Raw genomic sequence first — 12,073 nt, 5'->3', positions numbered from 1 at the left:
AAGACGACGAGACGTTCGGTTGCTTTAGTATACATTATAAATAAATTTGGGGCGTCATATCAATCCACTGCTAAGAAAACATTAACTTATGACGCATTTCAAAATTAATGATAATTAGTGGAAGATAAGGTGTTCTGGGTCCCTTCCGCCGCATTGACGATTCCCTGATTTCATAAGACATAAGTACTTCAAAAAGGTACCTTAGTTGAGATAAAATATTAATGAAATTACATATTGTAGATTATTCTTGTAAAAAAACAACGGGTTCTTCGGAACCAGTGGGTAGTTTGACTCTCAATAAAGCTGAGAATTAATAAGGTAAAAAGAAAAATAGACTATTACCCCTCCGGAGTTAACGTAGATGTATTTTACAATTACTCACGAGCTTTATATACCGTGTAGTTGTAATAAATAAATGAATTACGAAAAAAATGACAGAAGAGGATTGATCATGTGTTTATATTAGTGAAAGTGTTTCATTCAAAAATAAAAAGGTTTTTTCTCCTCCTAAAAGCGCACTGCTAAATTTCAATATTCAATTTCAATAAAGGAAATATTTAATTACGCACCTACTGAATTTATATAATTTAATAGTCTCCGCATGTCGGATTATAAAATTCTAATTAGGTAGATTATGATGAAAAACGTTAAGCAGATGCTAACAGCTAGAACAGATTAATTGGTAGCAAAAGCCACTTAGTGTGAGGTCAGATCTCCTTTTAGCTGTGCAAAGTTAATGACCAGCTGCACGCTTACAGCCAAGGGGTTTATTACCAGATTCTTAAAACTTATGCAGCTTCCTGTCGGTTAATAATCTGAATCTCCACTTGTCAAGTGTATGTTTTGTCTATTTGTAATAATAGTGTTGTACGTGTATAAACGTGTATTTTTTTTACTCCCCCCCCCCCCAAACACACACGCGGTTAGCCTTGTCTTGACGTAGAAAAATATCAAAAAACAGACGCAAGTACAATTTCCAGACGTGAAATCAACAACGTCCTTCGGGAATAATTATTTTAAAAGATAACTCGGGCAACGATTCCAGCTCGAAAAAAAAAACAATTACTATCAGGGCTAAACATGGGTTGATTCGCGAAAGGCCCGTCCTCAAAACAATATCACATAGAAACGCTCCAAAATAAATGGGAGAGATCTCATCAGAAACAAAGGGAGGGAAAAATATTTTGTAAGACGCTATTTGTCTACTAAACGCTGGATCTCGTTGCGAGGGGGATCCTTTTTAATAAAAAGCCTAAGAATCGCCTTTTCCCTCGTCAATAAGGTGCGTTATACCCATCGTCGAGGAATGTTTCGTTATCGGTTCCAGTGCAGCGCAAAGTGTCAATTTTGGGTTCCAATCATTTGACCGACGAAAGTTTGACAACAATCACAAACTCATCATTTGTTTGACAAACCTTTATTGTCCGCTATATCGTATATTTGATTGAAAACCTTTAAATTTAGTTATGTAGCTTGCGTTGCATTATTTTATTCCACTTCGATTGATCTCTAAATATTATAAAAATAAATGTCCAAAACAAAGGCCTACAATTTTTAAAAGCGCTCGAGCATTATTACGAGTTATCACAACTTACAGCCCTCCTTAATCTAATTCACTTCTGAGACAAATAACAAACTATATTTTCCACCTTAATTAATGCGGTTTATAAGAGCCTTATTCATTAAATAGCCCTCGTAGAAGGTTATCAAGCTACGCTTAATTTAGTAAGTGTTATCTCACCACGGCAAACTTGCAGAGTTTTATGGAGTTTGAATCGTAGACTCATTAACGAGTTTTAGACGTTTACGCTAATCTGAGATAAGTACAAGGGAATCAACGTCAAAAATCATTGACCGAGAGAAAGCAAAACGCGAGCGAAGCGTCTCTGTTTCAGCTTGGGCTAAATGATACTTTAATTTGTAAGTTAAATTTTTATGGCATTCGTGGCCTCGCTTTGGAACTCATTAAATCTTACCTCACACAAAGAAAACAAAAGGTAGTGATTAACGGAACGGTATCGGAGGGATCTGTGGTCGAAATGGGAGTGCCTCAAGGATCCATTCTTGCCGCATTCCTGTATCTTATTTATGTAAATGACCTAACTTATATGGTAAGCCAAAAGTTGGGTATAGTTATGTTTGCTGACGACACGTCTTTACTGTTCAAGGTTAGTAGAAAAGATACCGACTTCATTGAACCCAATGAAACTCTGTCCGTGATATCCGCATGGTTTGCTGCCAATAATTTGTTACTAAATCCTAAGAAAAACAAATGTATTAAATTTTCGTTGATAAATACATCTAACTCTAATTCAGTTTCTAATAAAAAGTTAAATGGTCAAACTTTTGAATTTGTAAAAACAACAGTATTTTTAGGAATAACGCTCGATTCTAAACTACAGTGGGGACCTCACGTCACAGCAATCGCGGGTAGATTGAGTTCTGCTGCTTTTGCAGTTTGGAAAATACGGCAGCTAACCGATGTGGCGACGGCACGGTTGGTGTATTTTGCTTACTTTAATAGCATTATTTCGTACGACCTTATTTTATGGAGATCTGCTGCAGACATTGAGTCAATTTTTATCTTACAAAAGAGAGCAATTAGAGCAATTTATAATTTGAAGACGCGTGAATCTTTAAGATCTTTTTTTAAGGAAACAGGTATCCTAACCCTGCCGTCGCTTTATGTTTTTGAAATAATCATGTATGTTAGGAAGAACATTATGTGATTTTTCCCACTAACGTCGATAAGCCAAAGGCAAAGAAACACAGGGAATCTTATAAGCAAAGTTCCATCTTACAGACTGGCTAAAACCAAAAAGTCGTTTCTGGGAAATTGCATACGTTTTTATAATAAAATTCCGAAAAATATTACAAATGAAACGGATACAAAATTCAGATCTATTGTCAAGAAGACATTAATATCAAAGGCGTATTATAAAGTTAATGATTATATCATGGATATTTGGAAATAATTCCGATCCGCATTAGCGACCCCTTCAAATAGCGAACCTACTGTGTTAAAAATAAAGTTGTGTTAAATACTTGTGATGTATAGATATCATTTAATAATATTGTAAATCTGTTTAAAAATATAATATACCTCGTCGAGTTTCTTGCCGGATTCTTCTCATCAGAGATTTTCCGAACCGGTGGTAGATTTTTTTTGACATTCATAAGTGTTTGTTATAGCCTAAATTGAATAAAGATATTTTAAATTTATATCAAATTGTTTTGCAATAATTTTAGTAAAGATATTTTTGGACTTTGACTTTGAATGCTTTTGTACGCCTGCCTGTATGGGTCTTGATGAAAACTAGTGTCGCAGCTTGCCACAACACTATGCTGAGTGGGGCCCAGTTTCGATGTTCTTTCAGAATGTTTTACTTTTCGATGTACGTATTTTACCCTGTATAACGAATAAGTGTAAATAAATAAATGTGTCTCTGTCTCTCAGTGTCTCAGTCTCTGTCCGAATGTTCGCCTCTAGCTACAAGTCGTATTATTTCAACCGATTCTCGTGAAATACATATGTTTTTTGTCGAGATTTGGATTTTTTTTATGACAGAGCGATTGGGGTCGAAAACGTTAAAAATATCACATATCAACCACTTAGAAAAACTCGCGTAGCCTTTACCTTTAACACTTGTTGTTTAGACAACCGGATGGCCAAGTGGTTAGAGAACCTGACTACGACGCTTGAGGTCCCGGGTTCGATTCCCGGCCGGGGCAGATATTTGTATGAATAATACGAATGTTTGCTCTCGGGTTTTGGGTGTTTAATATGTATTTAAGTAAGTCTGGTGCAAAGGTTGTCTATCGCGGTTCAACGTGGCAACGCGGCAACGCGGCGAGTGTATTGGGCACCTTTGCACCAGGTATGACGCGGGGCGGTTTATTTGACTGATTATGATTGTATATTTGTTTTAATTTTAATACCTTTAAGTATGTATTTATCTATATAAGTATGTTTATCCGTTGCCTAGTATCCATAGTACAAGCTTTGCTTAGTTTGGGGCTAGGTCAATTGGTGTCAAAGTGTCCCATGAAATTTATTTATTTATTTTTAGTTAAGGTGTCTTTGTGGTTGTACAGGTGTTGTTAGATTTAGATAAAAGTAAGGTTTAAATGTATAAATTCTTAGTTAAGTAATCCTAGTGGACACTTTGGTGTTTTTTTTAACCCCCTTATTCATAAAACTTAACAAGCCTATGTTAACTAACAAATGCTTTGTCCCTTTCTAACAAATACAAATGTTCAAGTGACAGATAAGGACAAACGAATTTTAGCGGCATTTTAGCGAAAGATGGTTTAGCAATGTCGTTTATGAATATACTGGTATACTGTCTATAAGAATAATCATCAATAAAGAAATAAGGGCACTTTGTTCATCTGTTTAATCATCATACATCTGTGTACATCTGATTATCAATTCGCTTTCAATTATACATTTTTTATAGCTCACTCAAATCAACATAATAACCAAAAACGGATATCGAATGGCGAAGTCACAGGAGTTCCCCTGTGCTAGCTAAAAAAATAAAAGTAGCGAGTAAGCAAATCTCTATTCTGCTCAGAAGCGATTTTTTACGAGATGTTTTGGTTGATGAACCCTTCCTTGCCGACAGCAATAAATTACCCTGTAATGAAGGCAGTTGGCCCTACCACGAGTCAAGTAAAAACAGGAAATAATCAGCGGAAAAGTTTCCTGAGCTAGTACGTTAGGCTTTGTCGCAATCGTACAGAAAGTAACCCTTTCCTTACCGGTAGGCGTTTGCATTAGAGTTACATGCTTCATTTCAGCAAAATTAATACGAGTATTTAAAATATTTATGATGATTTAGTCGAAACTAAGTTATTATCACATGACAGCCATACCTAATTATGCTTTTTAATTACGCTCGCGTTCTGGGTCAATAAAATACGAACTTTCTTTTAGATTCCATTTTTGTTTTAGACACACACAATATACACAATAACTTAGGTACATATAACATGCATAAGTAATAACGTACATATAACGGTATTCAATCTTTTATCACTTAAATAATTTCTTTTAAAAATGGTAAGGGTGCGCGAAGCCCGATGGAACAGTAATCCGTTGTCGACGAGCCCAATGATGGATGGTCGCCGATCGCAGCCCTGGATATTAAGAATTACTTCTATCGGAGTGAGCGACAACCCTGTCCCATACTAGTCTGATGGGCGGCAAAATCATTCGTCTTATTAGATGTGGTGGAAATCCCGGATGGTTTTGCAAAGATGATTCGGAATGTATCTTTTCACTTGAAACGATTTTTGGATTTTTGTTGCGTGTTTCAATAATTATATTTATCCGTTGCTTAGTATCCATAACACAAGCTTTGCTAAGCTTACTTTGGGACTAGGTCAATTGGTGTGAATTGTCCCGTGATACAAAAAAGATTAATTTCACATTAACTATAAGTCCTTGAGGAATTAATAAAGTACAAATATATTTTAACAATAACTGTCGTAAGTATGTATGTGGAGTACAAAATTTTCATTGGAATAAGAATTATAAATATATTGAAAAGTTTTCAAAATCAGAAAACTAAAAAGGTTAAGTATACATTTTCCAACGTTTTATAACTATATTTTTCACACACAACTCAACACAGTAGGTACATATACAAAATCAGAATATTTAAAACCCAGCCTCGTGATGACACTGTAGTTGTTTATGCCAATTTTTTCCAAGACATACTTCTTAAAATTTTACATAAGTGTCCTCAAATAAGCTGGCTTTTGTTTCAAAACCAGATCTTCATTTTGAAGACCAAGTGCCTTTTCTATTTGCCATTCTCTTAAAGTCTTGACTTGGGTTCCAGGGATAGCATTTTTGTCCACATACTTCGCGTTCTGGAGCTCATCACGGAACAGCATTAGCTGTTCTTTTATGTATTCTACTGGTATTTTTGATACGGAAAGCAACGTTGGCTTGTACGAAGAAGAATGATTGACATTTTGTGATTCGTACAGTTCATAGACGAGATATTTTGCGTGTGGTATCGGTGTTAGTAAAAAGACGGAGTATTCGTTGCCGATATGGAGAAATCCTTTGTGGTTGTGCTCTGATCGGTAACCGTCTATGAATTGAAAGAGCTTGTGCAGTCTCACCGGTGAACACGGAGCAGCGAGCAAAAACATTGCGGTGACAATTGATTTCTGAAACATGAGACGCGAAATCAAAATGTTGCAAGAAAAAACGCGAACTCAATTAAAAAAGTTGCTGAAGAAAACAATGGAATTATTTCCCATTTTTGTACAAAAAAGACTCAAACTTGAAAATAACGTGGAAAAATGTCCGAATTTTAAAGTTTAATATGACATGTTGAATTTAACAGAGTGGCGTGGTCCCTAAGCGTTTCATGGTGGCTAAGTGGAGTGGTGTGGTATTATATAATAGATAAGATAATGATAGGTACTGATGATGATTGTGATTATATAATTATGTTGGACAGGTGAATTTGGTTAGATTATTATGAGTCGACAACAAGATGTTTATCTTTATGGCAACAATGCAACTAACATTAAGAATAATCGAAGTTATCTGTTCAAGTAGTCTGTTCAACTCTCCTCTTATTATTTACATTTTAAAACTGTTAAGGTAGCGCTACAAACATTTTCATTGGATTCATCCCAGCCTATACACGTCCCACTGCTGGGCACAGGCCTCTGAGAACAAGAGGGCTTGGGCCATAGTTCCCACGCGGGCCCAGTGCGGATTGGGAACTTCACACGCACCATTGAATTGCTTCGCAGGTTTGTGCAGGTTTCCTCACGATGTTTTCCTTCACCGCAAAGCTCGTGGTAAATTTGAAATGTAATTCCGCACATGAATTTCGAAAAACTCAGAGGTGCGAGCCGGGGTTCGAACCCACGACGCTCTGCTTGAGAGGCGATAGGTCAAACCACTAGGCCACCACGGCTTTTCATTGGATTAGGGTAACTTAAAAAAAATATCAGTTGAAATACCAATTCCATTTTTCGGGCTGGATTCTAGTTTTGAATTTCACAACGATTCGTGTTAGTAAAAAATGCTAAATCACTGTTTTTTGCTCTAGCGATGTTTTTATACTGCACACAAAAACAATTCGATATGGTGCCGTTAAATGTGATGTTATAAACTCGAGTAGTAAAATTTTTTAGAGCATATGAAAATTTCTTTGTCATCTAACACTTTTTCGATTTGATAACATATTCATATTTTATAACAAACGAATATCCTATACTTTAGAGTGGGGTACTATTTGACTAGTTAGTCTGCAAAGTATTTCGTATTAAGTATTCATCATTATAGAATAAGTGGGCCCTACAACCTTCTTATTATAGATATTACCACTCTGCTAATCATTGTCAAATCATGCCAACTAAATATTTATTTTGCAGCGTAACTGTTTTTTAAGTATTACATACATAAAAATAATTTAAAAAGTAATTTTTGTCGCTTACCAAATTCGAAAACTACTTACTAATCATTACGTAATTCGCTTTTGCACGTAGCAGCACGTTTGGTCGTTATATCCATATTTTTTTATTAGTCGAAATAGTGTGATGTCGGGTTAGAATTACGCCACTCCATTTCTTCCGTGGATGTCGTAAGAGGCGACTGAGGAGGTTAAGGTATACCGTAGGCGACAGGCTAGCAATCTGTCATTATTGTACCGTTTGTGTCAAACTTAAAACCTAAAATTTCTAAAAGTGGCTCTAAAGCGGTATCGTTTCGTGTGCTCTGCCTACCCCATTTGAGAATACAGGCGAGATGTTTGTGTGTGTGTGTGCGAAATAGAAAGAAATGCAACAAGAAATATATTTGATACCACGTTTATCGATCAGTGGATATTTATTTATGTAAAATTAACAAAACATCATAATGCACGTCGTTTCTTACTAGACTGAGAGGTGGCAGGAATTTTTAAAACGATCATGGAAACGGTTAGACTCATTTTTATGTGTTGTAGAGTGGTCTGCTGATGTGAATAATTTTGGTCTGCCTGCTCTCAGTGGGTGCAACTTTGAGATATAGCGCATAAAAGAGGCTTTATTGTTGCGAAAAAAAAACGATAACAGAAATGGTTAGTTTTAGTACATATTCAAAGTATGGCGTCTCCGCATGTGAAACGAATTGGTCTGCCTGCTCTCAGTGGTTGCATTTCGGAGCTATGACGCGCGCAAGTCGCTTTATTGTTGTGAAAAAAAAACGATAAGGGAAATGGTCAGTTTTGGAACCAATTCCAAGTATGACATCACCGCCGCTGAAACAAGTTGGTCTGCCGGCTCTAAGTGGTTGTATTTCAGAGCTATGATGCTCGCAAGATGCTTAATTGTAAAGAAAAATTCAAGGTAATGGTAATCAATAAAATAAATCTCAGAGACCGTTAGTACTAGAAAGCTGTAATTTGGTATAAATATACCTATCTATCACGCCAACAAAGTGGTAAAATAAAAAAAATAAAAAAACATTTTTTTAGGGTACCTCCCATAGACATAAAATGAGGGTGATTTTTTTTTTCTCAACTAACCCTGTATTGTGGGGTATCGTTGGATAGGTCTTTTAAAACCAATGGGGGGTTGCTAAGACAATTTTTCGATTCAGTGATCTGTTTGTGAAATATTCAACTTTAAAGTGAAAACTTTCATCAAATCGAGCGTCTCCCCCCTCTAAAATCTAAACCGTTGGGTGGAAAAATTTGGAAAAATTAAGGATGGTAGTAAGTATATGAAATTTACAAGAAATATTATAACGACTAAGATTGTTTGAGAATTTGTAGTAGTTCAAGAGTTACTAGCAGCCTAAGGTATAAAACATACCTGAACTTGGAAGATTCCGTACACAATACGAAATCCTTAGAAAAATATTAAGTACTTGATTTTTTCCTAATGGCTACGGAACCCTTTCTGGGACGTGTCCGATACGCTCTTGGCCGGTTTTTGTTAATTCAACTTACTTGTATAAGAAGTCTTCTCTAAGAAGTTTGGCTAAGTGCCACTTGCAAGCGCATGAACGACACCGTCGGAGTTGAAGCGTCGTGAAATCAGGAATCTATTACGAAATCCCCATCTATGTTACCAAAGCTGATTACACTAATTATAACTGATTGCCGCAGATAGTCGGGCTCTCAGATTATCGCGCTTGGTTATAAGTCACAGCGCCGTCTCAGTTCAAAGTCGTGGAGGTTTAGCCTTCACCTTAGCTCTCCACTCCTGTCGGTTAGCGGCCTCGTTCTCCCACTGAGACGGCAGTATGGTGCAACTTTTCATGGTCTTCTTTAACACGTCCTTATACCTCAAAACTTGTCCGCCATGCTTACGCTTGCCATCCTCAAGTTCTGACCAGAAGACGCGCTTCGTCACCCGCTGCTCTGACATTCGCGTAACGTGTCCGCACCACCGAAGTGGTCGCCGCATGAGGTAGGACTCAATGCCACCTACCTACATTGGCTCTGCGCAGCACTTCGGTATTCCGCACATGATCAGACCATTTGATCCTTCAAACTTTTCGGAGGCATCTTAGGTGGAGACGGTCTAGCATGCGGATGTGCCTGTGTACACAGAGATCTTTGTGACTAGTTTAAGGTCATGCGAACAGAAAACCTTGAAATCCAACTTACCGAATGCTGCAGCTGCAGCTCCGATTCGGCTGTTAATCTCGGCGTCAAGGTCACACACACACGCGCTAGCACACAACCTTGCTTCACCCCACAGGTAACGGGTAAGAAGTTTGATTATTCACTGTCGAGAGCGCCGCAGCACTGCATGTCGTCATGCAGGAGTCGGAGAAGTCTCACAAAGTTTTCTGTGCATCCTATCTTACTGTGTACCACCCATAGAGCTTCTCGAGGGACACTATCAAAGGTTTTCTCGAGATCGACGAAGCAGATGCACATGCGGCGGCTTTGCTCTCTGTTATTTTCCTGTAATTGCCGCAGTGAGAAAATAGCGCCCAGATTAACAGCCAAATCGGAGCTGCAGCTGCAGCATTCTATAAGTTGGATTTCAAGCTCTTCTATACGCATGATCTTAAACTAGTCACAAAGATCTCTGTGTACATGTCCATGGTCGTTTCTAACTTATTGTACTCTGCTGAAGCGTGGTTGGTGTATCGCAGGCACATCCGCATGCTAGACCGTTTCCACCTAAGATGCCTCCGAAAACTTTGAAGGATCAAATGGTCTGATTCGTGTGCGGAATACGGAAGTACTGCGCAGGGCCAATGTAGGTGGCATTGAGTCCTACCTCATGCGGCGACAACTTCGGTGGTGCGGACACGTTACGCGAATTAGGTCGAATGCCAAACTGAGTCTCAGGCAATATCTTTTCAGAAAGTTCCTTAAGGCGGTTCATTAGGACTCGGGCAAATATTTTCCCAGGGACTAACATCAGAGAAGTACTCCTTTGCTCTTATATAAGACTTTCAAGGCTGATGGGACTCTCTTCTCTCCACATCAGCTGAAAGAGCTCCCATACGGCCGTATGCAATTCCTCAACGCCGTATTTGAGCAGTTCACCCGGTATAAAATCAATGCCGACTGCTCGCTTATTTTGTTGTTGCTTAATGCAAGAACAACCTTGCTTTGTCTCAGCGGCTAGTCCAGCTTTATGTCAATAGGAAGTTGGGAAATTGAGCAGAGAGTTGAAATGTTCTGCCCATCGCATCAGCACTTCTTCCTTACCTTTAAGAAGGCCTTCGCCACTAACGGCTTAATTTCACCATAGAACTTCCCTAGCTGATTAGTATTTGCAAGCCACTGCAAATAGCGAGCTTTGTCTTGCCATCACTTGTCTTTTGTTTCCCGAGCTAGTCTGCGTAGCTCCAGGTCACTACTTTTGATCTTCACCATACTGTATGGATTGGTACCCCTGTGCTGCCGTAGAGGACGTCGGTTATCAATCGCCTTTCTAAGGACTCCATCATTCTCATCAAACCAATCCTCGTGTTTTGGTTTTGGACTTTCAGACCTCAATCAGCATCAAGATCGCCATGATCTTATTAGAAAGAAGCAACGCAGCAATCAAGAGTCATAGTATATTTTCCTTGATCCCGAGATCCTTAAACCTATCAACGGTTAGAGACGTCGGCTTAGTTCTACCAGATGTACAAGGCAAGGAGGATGGAGGCGGAGACGAAGTTTCGTGACAACAAGCCTATGATCGGTCCAGAAGTGTGCACCACGCATGACACGGGTGATTAGGACTTGGGAAACATCTCTTTGGCGTACGATGGCATAATCTATCAGATGCGTGTTTGGACCTTGGATGCATCCACGTGTTTTAATGCTTAGCGGGAAGTCTGAACATTGCGTTTGTAACTGCAAGATGAAATTGTGCACAGAAATTTAGTAGCAGCTGTCAGTTATCGTTCATTCTGCCTACTCCGTGTCTACCTAGAACATTAGGCCATGCAATAAAGTCCTGTCTGACTCTGGCATTGAAATCACCCAACAGAAGGATCTGCTCCCTGGGTCGTACACTCTCCATACAGTGACTCCACGGAGCTTATCCAACATACAACATGATAACATTAAGGTAGTTGTTGTTATCCAGGTGGAGGCGCAAAGTGATCACGCGGTCCGAGATGTGCACCGGATTCTCTTGTAACTTCTTAATGAGTTGATTCTTGAACCGCAAATCCTACGCCTGACCTTCGCGGCTCGGACGAGGCGAGTCATTTCCAGAAGAATGTGTACCCGCCACCTTGCTCCACCAGCTCATCCTCATCAGCAAGGTGTGTTTCGCTGAGAGCAGCTACATCGATATTATAGCGAGAGAGTTCCCGAACTACAATGGCGGTCTTTTGCTCTGGGCAGGCGTTGTCATTACGATCAAGAAGAGTTCGCACGTTCCATGCACCAAATCTCATTTCCGATTGATTTATAGTATTATTATTATTTATTTTATTTCGATCACGTGTTTTAAGATGCGAAGGCAGTCGCGGTTACACTACACCTTCCGCGTGTTTGGCGTGAACTTTTTTCAGGGCACCTTTTCTAGCTCCTTCCAAGGCTAAGCAAAGAGAGCAGTAACACCCTTAATAGGGCTGCTCTGATGCTCC

General features: G+C 38.8%; 1 protein-coding gene and 2 pseudogenes across 2 annotated transcripts; all 3 read right to left on the bottom strand.

Annotated features, from left to right (window-relative positions):
• Positions 1-4,906: 4,906 nt before the first annotated feature.
• LOC141428585 (uncharacterized) lies at positions 4,907-7,155 on the bottom strand. Of its 2 annotated transcripts, XR_012451443.1 has the most exons (3): positions 6,997-7,155; positions 5,678-6,186; positions 4,907-5,383 (listed from the first exon to the last, which is right to left on the bottom strand). XR_012451443.1 is itself a non-coding variant. In XM_074088592.1 (2 exons), the coding sequence occupies exons 1-2, from the start codon at positions 7,003-7,005 to the stop codon at positions 5,737-5,739; spliced, it is 459 nt and encodes a 152-aa protein (XP_073944693.1). In that variant the 5' UTR covers positions 7,006-7,155; the 3' UTR covers positions 4,907-5,736. The 2 variants fall into 2 exon arrangements, 1 of the variants encoding a protein (XP_073944693.1); XM_074088592.1 differs by having other exon boundaries at positions 4,907-6,186.
• Positions 7,156-8,914: 1,759 nt separating this feature from the next.
• LOC141428629 (uncharacterized) lies at positions 8,915-10,037 on the bottom strand (annotated as a pseudogene).
• A 138-nt stretch (positions 10,038-10,175) lies between these two features.
• Positions 10,176-11,939, bottom strand: LOC141428583 (uncharacterized; annotated as a pseudogene).
• Between the last annotated feature and the right edge of the window lie 134 nt (positions 11,940-12,073).

Source organism: Choristoneura fumiferana, chromosome 6 (genome assembly GCF_025370935.1).
Source record: "Choristoneura fumiferana chromosome 6, NRCan_CFum_1, whole genome shotgun sequence".
NCBI classification, from domain to species: Eukaryota; Metazoa; Arthropoda; class Insecta; order Lepidoptera; family Tortricidae; genus Choristoneura; species Choristoneura fumiferana.
The sequence above is the reverse complement of the archived record's forward strand: the minus strand, read 5'-3'. Positions and strand labels throughout refer to the sequence as shown.